Source organism: Anomalospiza imberbis, chromosome 21, assembly GCF_031753505.1.
Source record: "Anomalospiza imberbis isolate Cuckoo-Finch-1a 21T00152 chromosome 21, ASM3175350v1, whole genome shotgun sequence".
Lineage (NCBI taxonomy): Eukaryota > Metazoa > Chordata > Aves > Passeriformes > Viduidae > Anomalospiza > Anomalospiza imberbis.
The window spans coordinates 4812413-4839937 of NC_089701.1; the positions used below are offsets into that span (position 1 = coordinate 4812413).

General features: G+C 44.2%; 1 protein-coding gene across 3 annotated transcripts in view; it reads right to left on the reverse strand.

Moving 5' to 3' along the window:
• The window catches only part of ABL1 (ABL proto-oncogene 1, non-receptor tyrosine kinase), a 77851-nt gene that overhangs the window by 30936 nt on the left and 19390 nt on the right, over nucleotides 1-27525 (reverse strand). The window contains exon 2 of one of the 3 annotated variants that reach the window (XM_068211229.1): nucleotides 18413-18478. The exons of 1 other annotated variant lie outside the window; for it this stretch is intronic. In XM_068211229.1, coding sequence (XP_068067330.1) covers nucleotides 18413-18478 — 66 coding nt within the window. Of the gene's footprint in view, nucleotides 1-1084; nucleotides 1562-18412; nucleotides 18479-27525 lie in introns of those variants that run through there. One more of the 3 variants, XM_068211231.1, reaches the window with a different exon arrangement.

A 27525-nucleotide genomic window follows, 5' to 3' on the forward strand; every position in this document is an offset into this window, starting at 1 on the left:
TCAGAGTCACTGAATGTATCCAATAAATAGACTCTTGATCCAAAACTTCTTCAAGTGAGTTTGCCACGAGCAGCCATTTGTAGATTTTGAGATTCCTAACCCATGAATTTCCGAGGGCCATTTCTGCACTGAATATTTGAGAGCTGAGCAACAGCAACTTGCGATAGGCCCCTGGAAATCAGCTGCTGCCTTCCGTGCCTCTGATTTGATGAGTTAGCACGGTCCCCCTGGCAGGAGGATTATTTTTACTGAAACAACATCCAGCAACACAAAAGAAGTTGAAGGAGCCTGGACCTGTGGGATGGACACAGCCCTGGGAGTGCAGCAAAGAGGCTGAACGGAGGGACCACGACGCTGTTCCAGGCAGGGTGTGAAGCCAAGTCAGGGTGAAAATCTTTCTTGAGGTCACGCCAAGCAAGACCTCAGCCCAAAGTCCCCCCCCACCCAGCGCACTGCCTCTGTCGCTCAAGCTTTCCATCCAAACCAGTTGAGTCCATATGTTTAACATCTCACTGTCGACAAGTAACCACGGGTCTGACTCAAAAGTCACTTTTTAAAAGCAAACATGCAAGAAAATTCAGTTAAACGAATGCCTGTGGAAAGCACACTAAGAAGGGGGATAACCAAAATTGACCAAGGCGTTATGTATTAAGACACGCTGAAAATATTTTACCGATGGACTCATCTAAATTTTCTTGTTGAGTGTGGCGTTGGGTTTTTTCACGTCCAAAATAAGGAAGATTTCCCCCCCGCCCCCCGGAAAAAAAAAAAATAAAGCTGAGGCCTGAAGACAGGGATTTGTTTATGAGCTCGGCAATAAGATCACTTGACATTTTACAACCATAAATGGTAGAGCCGCGCTCCCTCTGTAACTGCATTAATGAAAGGCACCTGGGTCCGCACGCCGCCGACAGCGCTCGCTTCTTCACCCCCGCACGGGAAAGCCCAGCCTGAACCTGGCCAGCTCCAAACATCCCCCCAAACCTGGCCCCAGCTTGCAGCGGAGGGATAAAACTCGTGTCCGGGATGGTGCCGATGGGATGGGGTTGAGCACGTCCCGACCCCGCTCCCTGTGGATACTCACCTTCCAGGTAGCAGCTGGAGGAGGAGGAAAGCCCCTTCTTCGATTTGCAACCCACCAATTTCAAGCAAATCTCCAACATTTTCATTTGTTAGAGTTTGGCTTCGGCTGTCTGTTTTCCCTTCCCCCCCCCCTCCCTTCAGCTTCTTCTATGTGGAATTATCCGTTAGAAGTCTAAAAAAAAAAAAAAACAAAAAAGTCTAAAAAGATCCGGTAAAAGTCTAAAAAAAGTCTAAAACAACATATCCAGGAGAAGCCTAAAACAAAATATCCAGGAAAATTCGACGAAATCCAGCGCTCCGAAACGCATTACAAGGGCGAGCCTGAGAGGCGGAAAATGCAGGGGCCCCGCACCTCCTCTCCCGGGGAGTTAACTCCAGCCATCTTCCCTCCTTCCCAACTCTTTTGGCGGGAGAGAGAGGAAGGGAGGCGGGGGATGGGGGGGAGAATAAAAGAAAAAAGAATACAAGCGGTAAGAAGAAAAAAAAAAAAAAAGAAAGAAAAAAAAGTGAAGCCAACTAAGTTGGGCAGAGTCAGCGGTGCCGGCCGTGCGCGGCAGCCGCCGGGCGCTGCTGGGGCTCCGCTGCCAACAAAGGGCCCCTCACTCCGCCGCCGGCCTCCATGACATCAGGCATCCAGCAACGCCCTCGCTCCTTAACCTCCTCCTGCCTGCGCCTCTCCCAGCGCCGCGGAGGCCGAGGGGGAAGCCAAGAGGTTTGGGGAAGCGGAGGAAAGGCGCGATGCGGGCGCGGCCGAGCCGGCGGGGAAGCGCGGGCGCTCGGCAAAGGCTCCAAAGCGCGTCATTTCACAGCCCATTACGGGGCTGTTCAAACACCGCGCCGGCAGCGGGGACAGGCAACCCGAGAGCGATGCCCATTTGTAACCCGGCACAAAACCGGCGGGGGAGCTGCAGCTCCTGCCCAGGGATCCTGTCTTAGCATCTCTGCGCTAATTGCAGGCACAGGGATTCAGGTTTCGGCTAATGCGGTTACTGCTGCTCCTCTGGCACAAGGGCCCGAAAGTTTTCATTCTCACACTACCTACTATTCTTTTCCCCTGCATGTTTCTCAAGGCTACACACCAATTAATGCTCTCTGCTTAAGCATTTTAATAGATTGTTTTCTGGCATTATTGCGTGTGTCCCATTTAAACAAACATCATTTTTGTTATATATATTTTGTTATGTATCTACCTACCTATCTCTCTCTCTAAAGGAGATAGCATATGGGGTATGTATACAACTGCGGTTGTATAAATTTCCACTCAAAATTCCACTCCAGTATTTCCACTCAAAAATCCCTTTTCACCTCCCAAAGCTTGGGGTGCTTTTGCTGCTTGGAGCAAGAGTTACTCAAGGGTGCAGAGTTCATTAGGGGTGGAAAACACAGAGCTTGGGGAAAAGCTAGGAAGCTGATCCCAGCACAAACCACGCTACAGCATGAGGAGCCCTTGGTGTGTCACACACAGAGTCAACAGAGCAGCAAGTCTTCATTTTTGTCCCTGAAAACTTGCCTTCACATCTGACAGTTTATTTTGGCAAGGTTTCTGACTAGTGCTTGTGCTCTTTTGCCCTCCAACGTTTTCGAACATTGAATACTTTAGGGGAAACTCTGCATGCTTCCAGCATCTGAGGTCTGTGCCTCCGAAACAGCAAACATTGCCCAGACTCTTTAAACATTATTTTACAGCATCACTTTGCCTCAGTATTCTGATCCATGGGGTAAAAACATGAAAGACAGCTGGGAAAAAAATCCTTTATCTCTCAACCCATACTGAACTGCAATAAGAGCATTTGCCTTTTTTTTTTTTTAACTACCACAAGTCACATTTCTAGCAAAGAAATAACAGTAAGGACAGTGTGATGTTGTTCACAGTGCTTTCACCTTTTTCTCAGAAAACATGAACATGGATATTCCCATTTAATACACCAGAAAGCAGGCAGAGAACTTCAGCATTTCCACAATTCAGACAGTTCAGCAAAGAGCTGAGCCTCCCATCCCCACTGCTGGCAGTCTGCATGGACATTGGGAAAACAACAATACAGTTCTCCCCACACTATCCCATCCTCTCTCCACTTCTGGAGAATTTCTATTTTATGGAAGCACCAGAGTTTAAGAGAAACCAACATCTATCTACTTGTTCCTTGCCTGCTTAACAGGGAACTTGTGTGCAACTGCACTGGGGGACAAAAAAAAAAACAGGAAAAAAAGAGGAGTTAAACACAGATTTGGAGGAGAAAGGTTACATAAATCACAGGAGGAGCTCAGTCCTCACGTGTTTCAGCCCAGTGTCTTGTTTAGGGAACCAGGATGAAATGAGGTTTTAAGAGCAGACCAAGCATCCTGCATGCAACTTCTTTTCCATGAGACGAGCATTCCCATCCCTATCCCGCTTCTCCTGCAGCTGTAGGAACACAGAATCCCCAAAGCATTCCCTGCAGTACAAAGGCTGCCCCCCATGAACACCACCCAGCCTTTACAATTAAGGTTAATACAAAGAGTGCCGGCAGAATTAATGCGGATTACATTTCTGATGAACTCCTGGGGTTCTTATTCCTGAAGAAGAATGCCTCATCTCAAATTAAATTAACCCGCTTGCAGAAGAACCTCACTGTAGGAGAAGCACATCCACTTGGGGAGTGAAACACAAAGAGCTATCCGGGATAACTTCCTCTGTAGATAAACAAATTAATTCCCTTTATGCTTCCAGGCAGACACGCTTGTGTGGTCCCTGTGCTACAAACATCATCCTTCAACGTTTCCTCTTCTGTGTCATGGCAAACTGGGCTGTAAATACTTTGAGCAAATACCCTCTGCCATTCCTGAATGCCATGAAATTAACTGGTGATACAGAAATAAAAGTCATACTGGTAAGTGTCACACAACCTCTGCCACTCTTACTGCTGTCAGCTATTAATCCCTCACATTTGTTTGTCATATACACAGCTTAGAACAAGATCAGTCACGAAACGTGTGCAGATTTCTGGACTACAGTGACTGATGCAACCTTCAACTCAGGCTCTCTGCTGCAGAATAGCAAAACAATTTGGTTGGGAGCAGGCTCAGAAGGTCTCCAGCTCCAGCTCCTGCTCAGAGGGAGGCTATCTCCCTACATCAGGATTTTCCAGGCTCTATGCAGGGAAACTTTAACCTAGTCTGCTGGGCAGTTAAACACTCTTTATCCTCTCATACCTACCCAGTTTTGCCTTATTCCAAGTTTTAAGTGTGGCTTCTCCTCCTTTTGCTGTGCACCTCTGAGAAGAGTCTTTCCAGCCACCAGTGGGGTGGTTATGAAAGCTCTGGGACCCCTTCCACCCCCTCTCTCCCTTGGCCCTGGGGGGCAGTGCTGGCTCCAAGCCCCCGCCAGGCTCCCTCCAGGGTCTCGGCATCTGCTACAGGGGAAGGAGCTCCAGATGTGGTTTCACAAGAGCCAAAAAGAGGGAAATAATCACTTCCCTCGACCTGCTGGCTCTGCTCTCATTAATGCAATCCAGTATCCATTAGCCTTTATTGTTCATGCTCCTACAAGAGCATAAGCCTATTTAGCCAACGGCCTTTGTGTTTGAGCTGCTTCTAGCAGACAGATATTTATTCTTTACATTCTTAATGTTACCCAGAATTTGAGGACAGATTTTTATCCACACACAGAGAATGATCACACACACACATGACAGCAGCAGCAAAATGACTGGACTCCATGAACAGAAAGTGAGTTTTGGCATGATCTCACGTGTTAGCAGCTGGAGTGAATTTTGTTGCGATACTGTTAAAAACAGCTTGAGTGTTTGTCACCCATTTAAAATCTGAGCTTAATTTTGTTTTAAAATCCTCTTCTGAAACACGGAAAGTTAACAGAGTTTCAAGAACCAAAGTGTGGGCATTTTTTGATAGGCACATTCAGCTTATTTGGGATGGGAAATGTCACTTGAATTAGAAGTATCACAAACTAGTGATTAAAGCAAAGGAGTAAAGAAGTGTGCCAGAAAAAGAGTAAATTCTTGCTTACAGTTAAAGTTACCTCTTATCATTCTTATCTATAAATGCAGTTGAGAATTTCCCCACAGGTGATAAAGACTCAGTGCCAGCTGTAAAACAGCTTTTTGTCTCTGGAGCAACAAAATGTAGAATCACATAATTTATGAGATGCATTTTTCTTAGTAAGTGGTAAGATTATATGTGATTTGGCACATTCCTAGGTCACTGTTTTTAGGATTAAAAACGCCCATGCCACAGAACACTCCCATGCTACACAGCTCTCTTCTGATGGCATTTTTCACATAGTAGAATAACACATCCTAACACTATTACCTGATAAAAAATGTGTGTGTGTGTGTGTACGTAAATAATCAAAAAAGCTGATGTTGAAATCCATGAATGACCACAGCATGTGCTACAGATGCAGCTGTAAGAAAGATGGGCTTTGATCCGATAGCAAATGCAGCATCCCTGTTTTCCTGGGGGTTCCTGCTTTGTCTGACAGGTTCCAGTTTTCCTTTGGATTTTCAGATCCTCCACTGTTAAACAACTTCATCCACTCTTAGACACAAAGTGCCAAACATTTGGGAAGACAGTGCTATCTATCAGACAGAGAGGACTAGCAGCTGTCAAATCCCGGCTACACAACTCTACCTTCCTGGCACGTGCAGCACAAAAACTCTGGTGGAGTCTTGTAGAGCTGTTTGCAGTGAATACAACTTCAGTGAGTCGAGCATGATGTGTCATGAGAGCTTTGTTATGGTAGAGAAATTCCTCCTGCCAAAGAAAGCATGGCAGAAAGCGAGCCCAAGGTTGGCAGGGTTAGAGGTGAGCGCACATCCCACACCCAGGCACCTCAGATTTAAACAACTGCCTCCTGAGTCGATCACCTCTTAGTCTCAAGTGATTGTTCAGACACCTTGTAGCTACTCCAAAGGACAAGTGAAAACAAGTCTTCCAGGATACTCCAGGATTCTTCACTTCCTTGGCTATGAAAGCACTACACAAGAAGGCAATGACATTTGGGATTTATTTGTAAAATCTGCCATGTAATGAGGAGAGGGTGAGAAAAGTCCTTGCTGGTGTTTTCACACAGAATGTTCTCTACATCAGCCTGGTAAGATCTCCAAGTGAGATTCTCCACAGGAGAAAGCCCAAGCAACCAGGATACTGAGGGATCTACAACTACCACTTATTTGGTGAGCTCTAGGAATCCCACTGGCATTAGGAATGCACACCCAGATAAACAGGGCTCAAGTGGTTTTACCACTCTGCCCAGATGAACCTTTGTGCCAGAGATGTGTGTAAATGCCAGCCTTTCTCCGCCACTGCCCTAACTCAGAACCACTCCACCAGTGCTGCCAGTGTCTCTCTTCCGGATTTTTACATAGAAACCTCTGTCTCTCCTTTTCCAATTCACACACAAAACATTTTTAGAGACCACTGTTCTACCTTCCTGTTTAAGCTCTTCTCAAGATCCAGCTGACATGTTTACAACAGCTAGTTAAAACAGCATGTTAAAAACAAAAGCCTCTTGCTACTACTATGACCATTCTACAATAGGTATTATTGTAAATAAAATAAAAAAAAAAAAACCAAAGTCAAGTAAACACCTGAGGGCAAAGAGTGTTTTTCTTCCTTCAGTCACCATCCAGCACAGCTGGAATAGCCCTGCAAGAGCACTGTACATACAGGGAGATATTAAACACTTCTGGTACTTGGACTTACTAAGTCCCTCTCTCATCAGTAGAAACTTCAAAAAAACCAAGAAAAGCCAGGTTACAAAAAGTCCACTGTACACATCAACAGAAAAGGCAAGGATTCTGCAATAAAGGATGTGCATTTGTTGGTTTTTCTCCTCGATTTAACAGATGTTTGTTATTTGCAATTTTCATGAGTGAAGGAGGTGCCTGGGAAGTGGTGGGATTTCAGAGATGGAATGTTCAACTATTTGAAATTCCTTTCAAGCAACAGAGCAGAATCCTTATTTTTTTAAGGTAGTAACAATACAGAAGGTACTACTAAATTCCTGCAATGGTGATATGTATTCACTGTACTCGTGTAAAAACACAAGACGGATCATGAGCTCCGCAGGGAATTGCTTGGAGTATTATCATTTGAAGCCTGCAAGGTTAAATTCGAGTCCAAAGGGGCTCATCACCCACCACTGAAAAAGTTTTGGGCCTCTTCCACTGAACACTTACTTTATGAAACATCTGCAGTCAAAGAAAAAAAAAAAAGCACAGAAACTTCTTGCATTTTCAGATCTGAAAAAAAATAGTAGTGTACCTTAAAGACACAAAAATGGCATAAATTCCTACTGACTATTAATGACTGAACTTCCATTGTCCAGGCAGTTTATTAAGGTTGCGAAAGAGGGAGCAGGGACTGGAAGTTCCTGTGCATTAGGTAGAATTCCATCAGTTTAGGGATCTTGCTGATCTTCAGTATCTTCTGCCAGCCCAGGGAAGGGAGGAATCACAGACAGCCAGGACACAACCAGAAAACATACATGCTTGGAAAGGACCAGCAAACAAATTTTAGAGAAATATCTTTGCCAAATACTGACTCAGATCATGAGTGGGAGCATTTCCGTATTTCTTTTAAATGAAAAGGCAAGGAGATGCAGATGAGAAAGTCAAGGTAAGAGAAGAGGTTAAAACGAGGAGCTCAGAGGTGATGACTTTGTGGGCTTTTCTTGTGTAAGTCCGAGCACGTCCGCAGGAAGAGCCAGAGGGACCAGTGAGCAGGGCTTAGTCCTGGCAGTAACTAAGTGGTTAATTTCTTCCATTCAAGAGCTGGAAAATCTGCCAAAGCAGAAGAGCAGGCCTCGGAGATCAAGTTACACATGAGGAGGGGGTGGAAGGGGAGAAGAAGAAAAGAAAACAAGTATTACTGAACCATTGCCGCATGAGACCCAGCGGGGATTAGGAGAACACGGAGGAGGAGAGGTTTATCCAGGGCTGGCTGTAAACACAAACCCAATCCATGCCCGCACCTCGCCAGTCCTGAGCCCCGGTCAATGTGGAAAACCTTCTGGGCATCAGCTGTGGAATTCCAGTGATGGGACCAGCTGGATCTCCTTTCTCCTGCTGGCTCTCCCCACCCAGGCAAAGTGGTTGTGCTGCATTTTCTCTCCCAGCTGGAGAGTTAAGGCTGCGGCAGGGATCTATGGATGTGTCCTGCTGCTGCCACAGGTGTGGGAATCACCAAAGGACTTGAAAAGCAAATGGATAAAAGCCACACAGAACAAATAATGATGCACAAATAAACAAATAATCCATCAAACCGAGGAGCAATTCAATTCCTTTGCCTTGAAGTTGATCACACAAAGGGGGTCTCGCAGCAGCATTAACATTTTCACAGCCCTTTCGGGGCAGGTGAAGGGTTCCCTTCCATCATTTCTCTACCCACTCACGTAAGCTTTTTCAGCACTGAATTCAGCAAAGATTATCCTAATTTACTGAAATGCAGAAAATTTCAAGTAACACACGCACACAGCCACCGGAGAATAGGATAAATTTGATTGCAGAGATCATTTTTCTCTAGGGATCTAATATTTGACAGTTAGTGCCTTTGAACACTATCAATATCAATGGGTAGAAACCCTCACAGCATACAGATATTTTGACACAGAAATGAGTGTGCTTTTTTTATCTTCTTTCAAATTAATTTTTTTTAAAAACCAAGAAAAAAAAAACATCAAAAACCCAACCCAAAGCCCCAAACTCCAGCGCCTTCTGCCCAGGAATTCCAGACGTCACTAATTCATCCACAGGGGAATACATATTATTTTGAGAAAGTAGTAGAAGCCCTTTGTAACTATAGAAATAAAAAAGCATCCATATAAGCATAAAATCCACTATATAAAGCCATCTACAGTCACTTGATTTGAATTACTCTACTTATCCATGCTCAGCCTCCCTTAGATGTGCAAGTGTTTGGTGCTCCTTAGCACTAATTGCTTATTATTCCCAGTGTAAGAAAGTAAATATATGCTCCCAGAAAAGAAAAGCTTCCAGTTAATTAGAACTGCCTGCAGCAATGGTTCCCTCCAAACAGTTCAGCATTTTATTTTGTCAGGACACAATATAAGAAGTTTTAAGAGTCCTGCTGGGACTATGACGTAAAGGCAGGACCAGTATTTTTTCCTGTGAAGACTGGGGCTGACAGGAAGAAACTTCAGACAGAAATAAGCTACTTCACCATGAGGAAAGGCAAAAGCAAAATGTATATATACATCTTTGTCCTGGTCCAAGTGAACAGGGATGCAGGAAAAGGGTCTCTAATTTACTCATGCACTGCTGAGCACAGTCGGATGCAGTTCAAGTGCTAAACTCTCACAAAGGTTGAAGACTATTTTCCAATTCCTAAACATAAAAACACATTGAAAGAAGCATTTTAATTTGGATTTTTTTTTAAGCTAGGGAACATTCTCCCTAGGTTGCACCATTAAGACAAAGCAAAAGACTGATGCTGAATTCATAAGGGGCAAAAGTTATTAATCTAAGCTCTTTCAGGATGATTTTTTTTTGGTATGCTTAATCATGCTTGTCATATCTGAATATAGATTTAGAAAATGGTACGAGACTGTACAATACCTCTGCATATTTTCTGCCTTTCCAGGCACAAGTGGAAAGATAAAGGAAGGTGTAAAAAAAAAAAAAATGAGTGCTACTGATCTCCAGTAACCCCAGAAGTTCCTTTCTATTCACTCCCTCTTTACCTGCCCATCATTAATCAGAGCCATTCCCAGAGCAGATATGTTACATGTGGTCTGAGCTGATTCTGTCTGCTCACATACCAGACAGAAAATAGGGAGAAGTGCCAAGTATCAAGGAGTAACAGCCGCTGGCATCCTCCAAGCCATCCCACCCTGCTCCAAAGGGTGAGCTAGACATTTCTGTCATGTCAGGCTCAGCTGAGTCACTTCACTGTTCAGGGAGAGAAAAGGATCTTGAGGATGTGCACAAATATTTAAACAAACAAACACAAAACTAAAAGACCTGTGACTGCTCTGAAAAGTTGCACAATGGAGCAGCAGGGTGGGAAGCAGGAAAGTGCTACAGACAAACACTGAGATGAGTTGGGAAGAAATCCTGCTGACACGGAGTAAGGGGTCTTCAGCCAGTTAACCCCATCTAAACACAGAGTGCCTCAGTCCCAGCTTTCCTGCCTTCTCCCTCTTGCTGGCACTGGTGCTCACCAACCATGTGGTGACCCAGCTCAAGAATGTCAAGAGTCTCCTCAGTGTACACAAATAACAGTGCTGGCATCATGAGGGGGCCAGCAAAGCTGTTCCTCAATTCAAAATACTGAGTAAACCATCTGTATTGACAAGTTGTATAAACAGCTTAATCTTACCAACCTTTCCTACTGAGACAGCTACAAACAAATCCCAAAGAAACAAATACATGAATATAGAACTGGAGCAGCTATAGATGGACTTCATCAATCATTCAGAGACCCTAAAACAGACCACAGTTATTCCATGCTGGGAGACGTGCTTCCACCTGAAATGGAAGTACTTCATCCAGCCTCGAGTAACTGGCTGCACTCCAGTCTGGATCAGGGAATGCAATGCCTCAAATTCCTAGAGAGCTGACAGATACCCAGATATGCAGCAGTGCAGCAATACAGACAAGAGTCCCAGAAAACACAGCTTGGTGAGAAACCTTCTGGAGTAAGAAGTTCCTCTGCAGCTCCACTCTACGCCTCTCCTGATTCTGGGGCTGTTCCATGAAGTTCCAGACAGAAGATAGCACAACTCTGTAATTTAACTCACAGCTTTTCCTACTTCTCACTGATTGCCAGTCCATTCTGAGGTCTCATGCCAGCGATATACAAGTTCCTCTGCCTGCCCAGCCATATTCAGTTACTACAAGAATAAAAACTAAAAAACAGTGACCTAACAAAAGCAGCCTGGAACGTGAGAGAAGGAAGACTCTGGCTTGAACTAACATCAGGCGGGAATACCCAGAGCAAAAATCACTGAACTGGTTTTTGTTAGGCCACACATCCTGATTTCCTCCCTTCCTTGGTGCAGCTCAGTCTTTGCACGTCCAGCATGACCAGAGGATTTTCAGATGGTGAAAGAGCTGCTGTGTTCTCCTAATCCCTCCCTCCCACACGTACAGCAGCCAGGGTGCCAGGAGAACCCATTTTAAAACTAATCTCAAAGTAGAGGAACATTCATAGAAAGAATCAGGACTAGAAATCTTCAGCAGCTCTGGAGTCAAGGGGGATGAAGCAAGGGCAGTGCATGGACAATAGAGGATATTGAAGAGGTGACATAAAAGGATTTTAAGCCACGTAACACACTATTTATAAAATGGAAAAACCCCATAGAACATGTATCTCTCATTTTTTAATTCTACCTGAAGTGTCTATAATGGACATCAGAAGGTCACTGGGAGGATTAGCAGGTTATTGTTTTGGAAAGACAGCTTGGGTCACTTCTACTTACACTGTCACCCCCGAAGTAGGGCCTGGATTTTAAGAAAAAAAAATAATTTTAGGAAAAAAAAAGAAATAAATAAGGGAAAATAAGGGAAAATTAACTATTCTGCTTCATCATATGAATTGACATGCCATAATTTTATTTCCAATTCTTCTTTAGATTTCTCCAATCACTGTGGATAAACAATTACCAGACTCGGCATCTCCATTTTTTTTTCCCCATTTTTTGTAACTACTACAAGCTTTCAAACTACAAATCAGGTCCCAGCCTCAGGACCCACTGCTAGCAGGTACTACACGAATGTGAAACATTCAGTAACACACCCAACACACCAACTTCCACCTTAGAAACCACACTTCTCATGTACTTCAAGGGCACTCACGTTCTTTCCATCAAGTGGGGCTGCCTCTCGTGGCTGTGGCACAGGGCAGGATTTTAAGACTCCTGAGATGGGATCTGAGGGAGGCTTTTCACAGCTCACTCAGGGTGTGCTCAGTATCACCAACACACCCGGCACCACCTGCGAAATGTCTGCACATGCAGAAATTCTAACAGACATGAAAAGGAGATAGTTCCAAGTACAACAGACAATTTTTTCTCCCCTTGCATAGAAACACTTTGTTTGCATCCAAGAGAAAGGAGGTTTTCATGTGTTGGAGCACCAAGAAGCCTATCCTGGGAGGAAAACCAGGTATCCCAGTTGAAAAGCTGTTCCACAGAAATGTGCTGGGACTCCCTGGGGTCTCAGCACAGACAGAGGAGTAACAGAAGCTCAGGGAGCTCGACAGCCTGAGGACAAAAGTGCTCCAAACCACTTCAGTCTTGAAAGCTTGAGGAGTCAACATCGTATTAATCGGAAAATACAAAGGCTTCCACAAATGCCTGTGAACACTGATTACTGCCCTTTTCTGAATCCACTCTCTTCAAGCTTCTTATAATATCATAAGAAAAAGCAAACATGAACAGCAATGAGGAACAGCCTATTCTGAAACCACTTCCAGGAACAGGGATTGTTTAAACAAAATACATTAAGTGAAACCATATGTATTAAGGGTCAAACGCCATCTGAGGCTGAATGTGCAAAAAATAGCCATTTTACAAAATTTGGGCAATTATCTCTTTGTTGTTTTTGTTTTTAATATGAATAATCAGTGTGTCGGAGGTGTTACCAAGGGGGCAAAGCTTGAGGAAGGAATTTAACTCCGCAGCTCCCAAGCTGATGGTGCCAAGAAAATATTCCTGTTAATCCTGGTGCTACCCTCTCCCAGCGTGCTGGGAGGAAGGTTTGCTCAATCCCATGTACAGAGCATCCTCTCCCCAAGCAGTGAGGGGTCCAGGGCAGGGGTCTGGCCTTGGATTGCTCCCCACAGGAGGGTCCTCGTCCTGCTGCCAGACAGTCACTTGATCTGAATCACAAGGGATGCTGCTTTCACAAGACTTGCTGGCAAAAGAGAGGTGACAGAAGAGGCTCAGAGAGGGAAAAATAAGGCAATTTAAAGCTGCAGAGCCATGAAAGATGTGTTTTAAGTCATTTCAGCATGGAGCACTAGTGCTGGAACTCAGAGGGATTCAAAGATGGTTGACCATTGCTAAGGATAAATACTAAGCTAAAATATTCTACATTTATGTGGAGCCTATAAATGGGCATCTTGTATGAGACTGACACATTGTACTGTTTCAAATACACGTTGATCCTTTCCCACCCTAAATCCATCCAACTTATCTGAAACTTTAATCAGAGCAACAGGGGAACCTCAGTGCCTCAAAGCAAAGGGAACAGAGCAGATCTTGGGCACTAAGCTCCCCCAAAGCAAAGGGAATGGAGCAAATCTTGGACACTAAGCTCCTCAAGTATTTATTTAATATAAAGTGCGAACTGGTATCACTATACGAAGGGGTAAAGTGCCACGGAGGGAAACCTGCCCTCAAAGATCCTGCTCGTTGCAACAGCTAGATCTGAGTATGGTCTTAGTCACCTGCTGTGGATTTGATAACATCCAATTAAGTGCAGAAATATTTCCGTATTCATCACTAGTGAAGTCAGACTGCAATCAAATGTTGCAGCTGCAAAGGCTAAAGCTCATTAATCATTTTTTCTGGAAGCCAAGAAGGATGATGATGGAAGGGAAAACTACGATTCATTTGTTTTCAACAAAACTGCCAGCAAGAAGGCCAAAAGAATACCAATTTCTAATTTTTTAAAATTAATATTTACAAGCTAGTATGTTCATGCCTGCCAGCTCTTTAAGTGGACAAGTATTTAATGGATCCAACATAAATGTATATGCCAGTTATCAGAAGGCAAATTGCACAGCTATGATGTAATGAAATAGCTTTGCTTTATGGGAAGGAGGTGACAGGTTTGAAATATGGCTTTAGGTGTAAAAAAAAAAATAGATTTTTCACAGAAGCCACCAAACTGTAATACAATTACTTGCCTAAGTCTAAAATTTTATAGAAATTTAAATTCAACTTTAAAGATATAAATGAATCATCAATTTGCGTTAGGATGGCTGGGGAACCATATCACTCTTCAATCAGCATGAACTAATGAAGCTTTCCTGGTCTGAATAAAACAGCTAAACCGAAGTGCTGAGGTGCATACACATCACAGTCACAAAATGCTTTTATGTTCTTGATAATAAAGTGTCAGAACAGCTCTGAGGGAGCCCAGGGACTGAACTGCCCCTGCTCAAAAAAAGCCAAATGAATGAGAAAAGCCATGTTTTCTCAGTTTTCTTCATTCCTGGCTCTCCAGAAACTCTTTTTTTCTTTATTTACAGAAAAGTCACTCTGGAGGTTCATCTTACCTGTAAAGGGCCATCTTGCTTTGATGCCTCTTACCCTGCCCTGCTCAGATAAACCAACAAAGTTCAGCACCTCAAGTTACTTGGTCCCAGCAGGGAAAGAGCCTTCCTGGAGGGGAGATTTTTTAGGATTTTTTGCTGTGCTCTACTACCTCTGCTGGGAGGAACAGCCTCGTTCTGCTGGTCTGGTAAATGAGGAAAATGGGCTGTCAGTTCTGAACAGAACCAATAGGAAATATATAAGCACAAAACACTGTCTTTGACTTCCCTGCTAGGCCACTTTCCCTCTTTTCTTTGTACTTTTTCCTTCCAGAAACAGACCATAAAGATGAATTCATCTGTGGGTTTGAATGGTTCACACCCCTGAAAGCTTTGAAATTAAACAACCAACACACTAACAGTACCATGACAGACCTTGGCTATTCCATCTACGACAGGAACCAAAAGCATTTTAAGGAGAGTACACCTAATCTCTGAAATGCCCTGCTGTGGATCACTGCTGGGTTTGGAGGAAGGAGGGATCCCATATCCACTTTGTCTAGCTGTAGGTGGACACAAAGAGGAAGAGCGGCATGCACTGACAGCAAACCTCCCCATGGTGGTGACACGGCCCAGCGAGGACCTGGGCACGTCCTTACAAGCCACACTGGGTTCTGTGACAGGACCTGGGGCATCTCCTGGGCCAGATGAGCTGGGCCAAGAGCAATCCCAACACAGCTGCACTGCAGCAACACACAGCTCGTAATGCTGTGGAAATCATCCCAAATCTGAAGGCGGTTGAAAATGTTAAGGAAAAGGAGGAGTAGGGGCCAAACCAAGAGGCTGCCCCCACCTTCCTTCCTGTCCATCCCCATAAGTTATTCATTAACATACCAAAATACACATATCAATAAAGAATTCATGGAGATTCTCTGAATACCAAATTACTGAGCATAATGACAAGGAGAACTTGCTTAACACCCTCTTCCAGTTCCACACCCTGTCCCGGGTGGATCACTCATAAAGCTCCACTTGTATTTTACAGCAGCAAAGTCCTTCCTGAACCCCTTCCTCACCAGTGCCTCTGATGAGTGCAGACTATCTCTAAACAGAGCAGCAGCCACAAATGCTGTATCTTTAAATCCATCCCCATTTCATTTTCCAAGTTTCTGTTTGAGCCGTTACAGCTCCCTCAGGACTCCACTGACTCACTGCATTTTCTGGATGACGCAAGCATGCTCTTCTGCACAGCTTCAAAACAGGCTCCAAACATTTCCAGGCAGAAAGTGGCCACCAAAGAACCATGGAAATTAGGTGTTCTTACTGAGCAGGCATCACTCCATGAAGCAGGGGGCAAACTTCAGTTCCTATCCTTACTGCAAACAGATTAATCACTGGCACTTCTTCCCAGGAATACTTCTAGGAAAGCATAAGTTTCCACTCTGAATCCTGTGGAAAATATTTTGGTCCCGACAGAACACCTACGAACACTGGTCCACCACTTCCTCTGACCCATCCATCTCTGCCTCTATTCCCATGGGATTGCAGTTCCAGCTATATTATTGAGTGCAAACCTCTGCTCTCAAGCTGCACCCTATTTAAAGCACCCTCAAAATTCAAAATCACACTAATTTTTCCCAGCTGATTCCCAGTTTCTTAGTTTTATTTTCCCAGCAAGGGCAGGCAGGTAAAAGAAGAGAAAATCTATTCTAGGAGGGAACGTTTAAGGAACACTCCAACAGGTTAAGCAACCTGAAACCACCATGGGGAGACATGCATGCAAAAAACACTGGATTGGGAAAAGCATTTTCCATGACTCAAAACTGAACTCTGTTTCTCTTCCTTCCTTCACTCAGCTCTTTGTGTTCTCCCAATTACTGCAAGTCAGCAAACAGCCCTTTTATGTACTTTTTTTTTCATACAGGAATGGTAACAAAAGCAAAATAAACACTGGGATTCTGACTGATGTTTGCAGCTTGACAGCAAAGGCAGCTGAAAAATTCTGGTTTCTGCTTGTAGCCTTCAGCTTTTATCCTCTCTGAAAGATTTCACCACGATAAGAGAACTGGAAGTGACATTAAAATGTAAAACTAAATAATGAAGTGGAGAACAAATTCAGAGGGAAAGATGAGTGTCTTGTTTTGTCATCTCCACTAATGTTGGTAACACACATCTTGGGGAAAAGGCCTCCTTGCTGGAGAGCCTGCTCATTCCATTCAAGCCAAGTTAAGGAAGGTAAATGTCTAAGACAAACCTGTTCACACATCACTCTCTAGAGCAGAAAGGCAAAAGCCTTTTGCTAGCAGAGGGTTCCTGATTCCTGCCTCACAGGGAGCACCTAACATTCACTTCCTCACACGGCAGAGTAACGTGTTATCACAAACACTGCAATATCTGAAACCAAGAATATGGAGCACATGAGGAGCTTGGAGCCACCAGGAGAAGAGCAGGCAGCAGAACTGGAGCATGTAGGTGCTAAGAAGTGCAGGATGGCTTCACATGAGCCAAGAGTTCAGAAATAAGTGCCATGGTTCCATTCCTACTCCAAAACAAGGACTTGGAGGGCACCTGCAAAACTTGCTTTAATCCTTATTGTCAGTCATTCATAAAAAGGCATACGAAGCTTCACATTCTCTGTGCAGAAATGGGAGTTTTATGTTGAACCATATGTGAAAAAGATATCTAGTGTTAATATATGCAAACAACTTTATTTAGATATAGATTTTTTAATTAGTATTTGCACTGTCTTGGAAAGAGGATTGAGGATCCTGCCAGTTCTTAACAAAAAGAGCAGATTTTCTGAAGAGGCGAACACACTCTGTTTTACAAACTGTGAACTGAAAATTGCATACAAGGAATGCTTTTGCTCACAATCAAATTGCTGGTCATTTATCACATTTCTACAGCTAACTAAATTTCTTTCTCTAATTTTTTTTGTGTCTTCTGGTTCACTCTTAAAGCAACAGAGGAAAAAAAATGAGCCAGAGTCTTGAGGTGGGATTAATGCATTGGTGTAGGAAATTGGCAAACTTCTAAACTGCTTGAAAGCTCTTTTCTTCCAATCAGACTCAATTGGCAACCCATGAACCAAGGACACGCTAAGGACAGCGATTAGAAAAGCGTCAGGAATTATGATTCAGAGAGGTGAATCACCAGCAGCTCCCCTGGGGGGTGAATTTGGGATAAGCATACCCAAACTGCAGCCCTATGCCAGATTACACAACCCAGGGCAGCAAGCACAGGATCGTTTACTTGGAGACAGAACTCAGGTCCTCGTTCCCAATCCTCTCCCGGCGGAACAGCACACGGCGCCTGCTGCTCTCGCTGGGCTGTTTCCACTTGCAGCCTGAGGTTTCTCCTGCCCAAAGCCCACACACCAGCACAGCCCCACTGCCAAGCACGCCACAGAGCCCTGGCATGGAAGTTGGACTTGATCTTCTCAAGAGCTGCTTGTTATTCAACAGCCACAGATCAGCCAGCTTCACACTCTGACTTCACATGGGAAGAGAGGCAGTGGTCTGTTTAATCCTGGTGTGCTCCGCTCCACTCTTTCCATTCTAGGCTTTACCTTCAGACAGCACAGGCTGTAAGCGTCCCAATACTTCTACCTATAGCAAAAGCACATCCCAAACTCAGCACTAGGCCAAATAATCCATAACACTTTCAGGAAGTTCATTTTGTTCCATGGGAGGCTCTCTGCGTTTTTATGAGTGTGCTTTGAATCACGGGTGTGCAAACAGGGAGAGAAATTCTGCAGCCCATATTTGAAGATAGGCGATGGCTTTTTTTGCTTAAGTAGAAACAGTGGAATTTGGCCTGCAGTGCTTCATCCAAGCAGCCATCTGATCTCATGACTAAGTGCATGCAGAGCAATGGGGGTGGTGGGGAGGAAGAGATGCAGGAAGATGAAGCTCTTCTAGTAAACATGTGAGCTGTCTGGAATCAAGGCTGTGCTATTAAAATGAAGCCACTGCTGATTTTCCAGTATCTTTCCCTCTGTTTATCTCAGTTGCCATGGCTCTCACTTGAATCATCTGCACAAATTGCATACACATGTCCCAGGCCACATTATTTCCACTCTCTCCACAGCTCCAGATCAACTTTCACTCACCTGGCAGCTGCTCGTGCCAAGCAGTGTCATCGTGGCCAGCGATGGAGCACTGTTTCACAGACACCCCTAGTTGGAAAATGATGGCAGTTACTTCAAAAAGGCTGATTAATATTTCAGGAATTGCAGAAAAAGGAGAGAACTCAGAAAAAACGGCCTCATGCTATCCTTCATGACCTGGGTTCCAAGAGAGTTGAGTCTCCAGTGTTGACACAACCAAGAGCTCTTCTGGGGCAGCTGGAGCAGGCCAGCTTTGAGCTGCTGAAGCTGCTCCCCTGCTCCTCCAGTGTATGAGTGAGGTTGAAAGGAATGGAGTCAAAATTCATCTCCCTAGCACATCAAGCTAACTAAATAATCCAGTATATTGTCCTCTGGCTATTGTTCTGTGCCATTTGTCCCAAACTAATGACTTACACGATCCAAAAGCAGGTACCAGACTATGGACAGAGGGTCAGACACTTGGTGCTCTCAGAAATACACTGTATTGTGTTGGAAACTCAGAGCTTAGCAAGGTAACCCTAAAGCATCCTTACACCTGCAGTAAGAAAGATGTATTTTCTGGAAGTTTCTCTTTGCATCAAAGAACAGAAGGGAACCATGCCCTGCCTTAAACGCAGAGCATAAAAACCAAGCTGTACCACTGCTGCCATGTCAAAATTGTGAATACAGGAGATTTCTGCCCCCGCCTCCCACTTACATCCTTTCCAGACCATTAAGAATCAGAAGGCGAGAGCTGAGGCTGTCTGAAAGCAGCAGCTGAGGCAGCACTGCAGACAGGATCCTCTGCCCAGACAGAGGATCTACTGCTGCTGGAGACAGAAAGACGGCTTCGAGAGACTGCTGTCCTCCTGTGTCAGACACAGACAGCAGACACCCACACCACCGGGACAGGCTGCTGCAGCTCAGGTTGCACAAAAACAAGTATCCCTCAGAGTTTGTCTTGGGAATGACTTTTTGTCTGGAACTGAGCAAGATGGAAACATAAGGGGATTGCTGTCGTGGTTCCAGAAGTCTGATTTCTCCTGCTCACCTGCCCTCAGTTAAGGGAAATCTTGCTCGCCCAGCCAGTGCTGAGCAAGTACCTGCAGTCACACAGCTCAGAAACAGCTCTGAGGTATCATGGTGCTGAAAATGGAAAATCATTTTCTTTAGCATCAATGTTCCCACCCTGGGAATTTAATAAACAAGCAAAATATGGCAAGAAAACTTCCACTGTAATGTTTAATCGAAACACTGTAATGTTTTAATCAATGTCTGCATTAAGTGAGGAGCAGGCCCAATGTCAAAATCTCTCTGTTGCCTTCAGCAACTCCATTAAGCGGGTTTATTCTAGAGGAAACTGGCCTTTACCAGGTTTTCTTTCTGTTTTATAATCCTGGGATATAGCTGCAAATTAATAAAAGAACCACTAAAAGGGACATGGTTTGGTTGTGGCCTTGGCAGCACAGGGTTAACAGTTGCACTTGATCTTGGAGGGCTTTTCCAACCTCAACAATTCTATAATTCTGTGAAAAGCACTAGTGCTTTGACTTTACTGGGTGCTTCCACAATTCTGCACTGAACTGAACACAGCACAAATTATCTCACTTTGCAGCACACCAGATTTCAGAACCTAAGAAAATTGATCCCAAATTCTTGAGATTACTGATTTGCTTCAGGACTATAGCTACTAGAAAGGTTCTCCTGGCACCAGCAGCATGAAATCCACTGAAATAGCTTAATACTAGATGGGTTCATGAATGTTTCAACAGGCAAAGTGTTGCCATAGAGCAGCACAAAAAGAGCAAACCTAATTTTTTATTTTATTCTACTGCTCTGAATTTCTGGGAGAACTTTGCCAGATTTGAATGGAAAGAGAAGATAAAGTGGAATGATTCAACGAAGATATTCTGTGGTCAGTCCAGTACAACATAAATGCTCATCTGACCAGCTTCTGCTGTGCAGGAAGATTGACAGATGAGCCTTCCCTGCTTCTCCCTCTATTCCTGGATTAAATTTGGCTGCAAGTTATTAGTTATGGACCAGCTACCACGCAGACACTATGCAGGAAACCTGCCTGAAACATATTTTCTTCACTTGAAAGAAGTCCAGCTAACAGATTGACTGTCTAGAATAAATTAGCAAAAACCTCACCAGCACCAGGATTGTGCCTTTCCATGGAAAGATGAGCAGCATGGCCTGAACAGCCTTTAAGATGCTGCTCACAAGGTGTGAACGTATGGATATGTGTCACCCATGGTGACACCCTGAGACACATTGCAGTGATGGAGACCTGCCATCTACTGCTCCACAAGAAAGCCCTACCAGCACGTGATATTCCAGGGAGTGATATAATGAGAAGTGATAACCTGGTATTTAGAGCAAACTGGCATTGAGAAGCTGAATCCCTGCACTTTCCTTCACATGCAAATAAATCCCTGTAGCCCAGCCTTCTTTACTCTGAGATTTGCTGTGGAGAAACACACTCTGGTCAGTTGAGCTCAAGCCTCCCCTTTAGTGGTGATGATTTTATTTTAAAAGACTGTCACCAAGTGGCAGAGCTCCGAACGGCTGCACGGGGTCAGCAGAGCTGCAAACACACCATCAGCTGGAGCAAGAGAACCAAAAATCCACTGTCCCGAGACATCTCAGCACACTGAGGGGACTGTCAGGCTAGATCATGCAACTAAATCAAAAAAAGCCATGGGAAGAAAAAATTATCTTGGAAGGAAACTTCAAATACTGTGAGGTTTGTTCTGTCAGTATAAAAACCGGTAGATTCAGTTTTTGATTCTTCCCTTTGAAGCACAAAAATCACTGACAACAAAGCCTGATGACACTGTTTCATGTGAAACAGCCACCTTGGGGGCTGTAAAACAAAAAGAAGGAAAGACACAGCCTCCCACTTTAATCTGCAGTTTGAGTCAAAATGCAATGTTTTATACCTGACATGAAGTAATGCAAGTTATTTTTAACTATTATACTTAGTGTTTTCCCAAAGCACTACAAAAAGGCAATTTTTAAGAGTACATACATCTACGCAAAGCAGGCATTTGAGGATTCATCTATTAATCAAGCTGGAGCCTGGCTGGTGGAGCTGTTAGCAAACTGCATTACCACTGCACCCACAGGGATGGGAGACTCCTCAGCTGCACCAGGCACATTGTGATCCATATAGGAAGTACAGGATCGATTTGTTTAATCCCAAACCTGTGAGCAGCCATCTGTACTACAACAGTAGCCAGGCTGTGCTTTTTGTTACTCCTCCAAGCAAAACGCCAGAGTTTCTCTTTTAAATTGCTGTTAATCTTAATTCATTTGAAGATGCCGATTTCTCTACATGTAACTGAAGGTGAGTGAAGACAGGGAAGGGCATTGGCAGGAACCACCAAGATTTACATCAACAACAACAACCAATCTTTGTGGGTTACTGCTGATATACAGACTACATCCAGAGAGCAGAAACCATCAGAGCACAATGATGGAGCAAGTGATACCTAAGCAGTCTCTTGACAACTGCTGTCAGTGCTTTAGAAAGAGCTTTGATGCACCATCATTAAAGCTACATCAGCTCTCTGGGTCTAAACCTGCAGCAAATCACAGAATATTCTGGATTGGAAGGGACCTATAAGGGTCATCAAGCCCTGAAGCTTAGAGATAATTTAGGCTACCTGTGTCTGCTTTCCTGTTAGAAACTTGTTAGTTCTAGTTTATCTGGGGAGTAAACCAAGTGAGTTTACATGGAATTTTCTTTGTACTCTCTATTCATTACCCAGAAATCTAAAACAGTGTTAAAGACATGGGAAGATTTTCAAGAGTAAATTGGAGGTAGTGACTTTCTTGCAAGCCTCCCAACACACAGCTGATGTTTACTTAGGCCTGCTATAGGGTTTTCTCTTCAATCAACGAAGTTTCCAGTCTCTCAGAACTTACAGAAGTTTGTCACATTTCCATCTTCTGTTCCAGGCTGGAATGTCCAGCTGCAATGGGCCTGGATTCACCAGCCACCCACAAAGGAATTGCTCTCAACAGTACAAAGAGAAGACGGTGCCACATTTCCTCTGCAACTGACAGTGTAGTTAAAAACAGCATCACCTGAGAGAGGAAAACATCAAATCTGCAAACTGGAGTCTGTGCTTCTGCTGTAGCTGCACAATGCAGTGAAAAGCACAGTCTGCAGCCTGGTATTCTTACAGCACAACACACCTCCATGCCAGGGCTGAACACAGGTCGATTTAGCTGCCCCTTGGCTGCTTCCAACTGGAGTTGGCTGGCACAGCCACAGGGAACCCATCAGACCCACACTCCAGGGCACTGACACAGACAGGGACATCTGCGGATTCGGGACGTTGGGAGCACCAAAGAACCCAACTCGTCCCACAGAACCCACAAAACAATGATTCCGCTTTACTAATTGCTCTACTCTAGATCTCAAAAACAATGCAAAATAAACAGCTGCCAGCCACTCCCTGAAATAACCCATCATTTCCACCATCTTCCTATCTCTCTCAAAAAAATAAATCCTTCTGCCACAGCAAACTGATCTGCAGGCTTTACAGCTCCTGGAGGAAATCTTGCCTCATGCCTAGAGACCTTTAGAAAAGCACTGGCAGCGGAATAAATTATTTATAGTACTATTTCTGACAATACCATCTCCATAAATGATACAAGATTGAAGGGTTTAAAAATGTGTGCATGTGGCATAGGGCCCAAAGATGTGTCTAACAGAAGTATTGATTAACTCGATTTCTACAGACTCTGTAAACAGTCTGATGAAAACAGAAACTGCAAGTAGATTTTTTTCCCCTTTACTGTAAAGTAGGACAAAGCAATCACCCCACCCATTCAAACTAAGCCAAATAAAAGTGGTTTTGGACATTTACAAAATTATTTTCTCTTTAAAGCAATCCAATCTACATGTTGTTTACCTGATTCTAATTCACTACTTATTCCATTTCCCCAGAATAACTCAGGCAGTTGAGGCTTCTGGCTTGAAGCAAGGTTCCCGCTGTTTACTTAGGTTTTCCAGCTGGGTTGAATGATATGCAAAGAGGTCTGAGGACTTGCTGGAGGTCACACAGAGAGGAAAGTCAGTTGGCTCCGCTGGCATAATAGCCCTGCACTTTTACAGCTCCCAGGACTTTGCTCTAAGCACCAGGCTAACCTTCTCATCAAAAGATACTAAATCTGTTCTCAACATTTCAAATATTCCCCGGTTCTTAGGAAAAGGCACTTCCCTCCATAAAGAGTTTGAAGCAACCCTGCTAAAGGGCATGATGAAGATCTGAAGACACTGAGTGCACATGCTCACAATTAGAAAATTCACGGGAAACTGCCACTGTCGAGTTTTCCATTTTCAACAGCAGAATTTCAAACTTACTTAGGCAAGCAATATCGAAGAAAGGAAACTGCAGGGGATGTTTAAATAGAGCCTCCCTAAATATTTTGTTTAAAGGAACTATTTTCATTTTGGCTAGGATTTATAGGGTGAAGCATCCCAGGCAATCCATAATGGCCATAACCATTCAATTCATCCATTCTGGACTTCCTGCACAGCCAAGGACAATCCAATGAATTCCCTGATGCCTCTGATCCTGCAGAGCCACAAGGAAGGTAGGGAGTACACCCTGAGGTTTTCTCACCCCTACAATTCCACCAGGATAAACTGCTCTGCTAAGCAGCTCTGGAGCACTGGAATGGCTGCAGAGCTTTTGATTTGTGATATTTGGTGGTGGTGTCCCAGAGCAGCACCAGGGACACCAACCACTGGAAGAGCAATCCACCTCTCTTGTGCCACTGTCAATGTGCTTGACATAAACAACCCCCTCTGAAATACTGACAAGACAAAAGCAAGGGCTGTAAACTCCTATTTGAACACAGCACTGACACTAAGAGAGATTAACAATGATATTTTGAAGAAAAGGCATTTTGCTAGCAATTCAACACCCACTCCCATCCATTGGGGCAGAACCATTACAATCCATTCTCCAAGAACTGCAGGGCCCTCCAGCAAAAGACCTTCCACTTCATTGTTTCACCCCAATAGGCCTCCTGCCCTTCAACATTTATACTTCTGCCATCTAAAACCCACTTAATTTCACTTCCAAGCTCTTCAAATTCATGCCCTGATGTTCCTCAGCTCCTCTTCTCTTCCATCCCAGAATAATTCAAGCATCTGTACTTCTGAGATCTGCTCTGCCAGCTCAGCTGTTCTAATGCCCTCTGGCTCCAGCGTGGATCCTCAGCCCTTTCTTTTTCTCCTCCAGTGCCCCCATATTGCATCAGCTCCCATTTCTCAGTTTAGTATTCTTTAAACTTTCTTCTTCTTTTCAACCTTCACAGTTTATTCTCTTTATTTTCTCCCAGCGTTCCTCACTCTATTCTCCTAACGGACATCTCCAATTAAACCTTAATTATATCTCGTACCAGCAGCAGCTCTCAGGCTGATGAGCACGCTCTAGAAGAAAACCCAAGGCAAAAGGTCTTGCCTGTTAGACGCTTTGCTGTAATCCAAAGGTCACACGTACAGACACATAACCCAGTAATTTACACTTACCCCAGCATTACAGATTTCTTTTCCTGCTCAAATTACTTTGGAAGAGGTTACCCTACCCTTAACAAGGTTAAGTATCTTTGCATGGTTGAAGACTGCACACGTCTAAAGTTTGGCAAGCTGTGTTGCTGGGACAGCAGTGCTGGCTGGCTGGTTTAGTCACAGGATGACTTTTCTAGGTGCCATCCCCTCCTGTCCCAGCATTCCTGCTGTGCCATGGTGGGCTCAGACCCTGAGCTGGTCTCTAGGCTCCAGGCACACAGTTAAGCAGGATTCAAGTCTGGCTCTGGGGTTACCACCGTTCTCCAGCCTGACCATGAACCAGCCAGGACAGGGGGTGGGGATGGAGAAGCCAAGTTATGCCAGGAATGAGCCCGGGGAATGCAGCAGAGGTCACATTGCAGAGCGGGTACCGACACATGCCGCTCGTTCCGGCCCGCAGCTCGCTGGAACTCCTGGATGGAGGGCTCTCCCAAAGCCTGGGAAACTGGCAGTGGGCGATGACCTGCACCCACTGGATCCTCATCCTGCTTAGCATATGCCAAATACAATAAGATGCATTAAGGCAAGTCTTTGCTCTACCCAGCGCATGATGTGATTGGCAGAATAACCTTTTTTGCCCCTCTAATTCTGCTGATAGTATGTAATTCTGTCCATCCCTTTAGCCTTAGCCAAATATTTATGTCAAGCTGGGAAAAAAATGCCAGGCACAGAGCAGGAGGCGGAGGGAAAGCAATCTAGAAAAGGCTTATAAACCAATTTCAGTGCATAAAAGAACTCACTTCTCTGCAGTCACACTCAGATTAACAATCAGGTCCCTATGCTGGCCATTCCTTTTTTTAATTAACCTTCAACAGTTTAAACAGCCCAAGACAACACTATTAGATGATCAATAAACCTAGGTGCTAATTCCATACACACAACACAAATGTTTTCCTGGGTTCGGAGAAAACCTCAGTTGCTTGTTAGACACAGCAACTGCCTGGTAGTGGGGGGCAGATGGACCTTAAAGTACTAATGATCCCACACACTCATGGACACTCCAGCCTGCCTGAACTGCATTCAATTCTTCAGTCACACTGCTGCTCCCAGGCAGGGATCTAACACATACATCACTTTTAACACTTAGCCGTTCTGGTTGAATGGGAAAATTCATTATTCATTTAATTCTAAGTAACAGCCAAATGGCCCAATCATCAGCAGAGTGCCCCAATGCTGTGCCAACACAGACGAGGAACAGCTTCTCTCTGATGCAAAGGGCTCAGCGCTGTAGCTCTTGGGGTAAGAAAATGCCATAATTTTCTTAGGAGCTTCAAAAGCAAAAGCAAAGCCATAAATTATTTTCTAATTGTTTAGCAGTGAACAAAGGCAAAATGGGCCTGCTGTGTCACAACTCTTCCAAAGGCGCACGTGAATAAACAGGACTGCTGGAAGCCTAACAAACTGACAGCCCATCCCAGGGAATACAAAGAGGAATGTATGCCTAAACACTGTCTTTCAGCAAGACTGTAATCAAAGGAAAAAGAAGCATGTATGATAAGAAAGATTCCTGGTGGTTCTGGCACAGTAATTATTCTCTATGTAATTGGGAAGTTTGGAAACACTTGACTACGCTGTTCTGATGGCATACTTTCAAAAAACACTAAAAACCCAAATGGAGTAGTTCAAACAGCAAACAAGGCCCCAAAGCAGTTACTAAACCAAAGCACTACAGACTGACAAGGAAAAAACCCTGCACACTTCTTCACATCTTCTGCACTATGAATGAAGAGAAAATGGAAGCCTGTACAGATACGTGGTATTAGCCTGTCCACGGGACACAGGTATAACTATTACAAGTTGAAATACTCAGCTTGCTTTTATGAAGGAGTCAAACAAAAGGGTAGAGAGGGGTGCTCCAGCTGCACATCTCAGCAGGGACAGGACTAGGCAATGTGACACCACCAGGTAGTGTGGCCCTGTGAGGAGCCCAGGAGGTCTGCACTTGATGGCTTTGAAACTGATCCATAAGCTCTGCTAGGTTTACAGGAAATCAAAGAGGCAGAAAGATCATGGAAACAGGAAAAAAAAATCAGGAAGAGCAATAATACCAGTCAAAACAAGTGAGTAATAGAAAGAGAGGAGGATAAACTGGCCTTCTTCCTAGACAAGTAGGAAGATCTTGGGGAAAATCTTCTTAGAACTATGGGAGTACCATTTCAAAATCCTACCAAAAGATAGCATGTCCTGGGAAAATGATGTTCTCCTTACAAGAAGATGAATCCAATCAAAATTGCTCCTGAAAACCCAGGCAGGGATCATGGGGCACTCCTGTACTGCCCATCAGCTCTCCCTAGGGACAGCTGCCTGCAGGGAAAGGATTTACCTTGGTACAAATCACCTGTGCAAAGGAAAGGCAGCACAGGCTATGCACACAGGGTTTGGGGTTAAATACAAGTTAATACTGTTTATCTGAACCAGGCTAGAGGCAGCTGTTGGATATAATGAGATTGTGACGGAAAGAAATGCACAGCCTGAACTTCTAAGCCATAAAACTGAGCTAAGCCAACAATTCATTAGTTACTTTTCTTTAAACTGGTGGGGG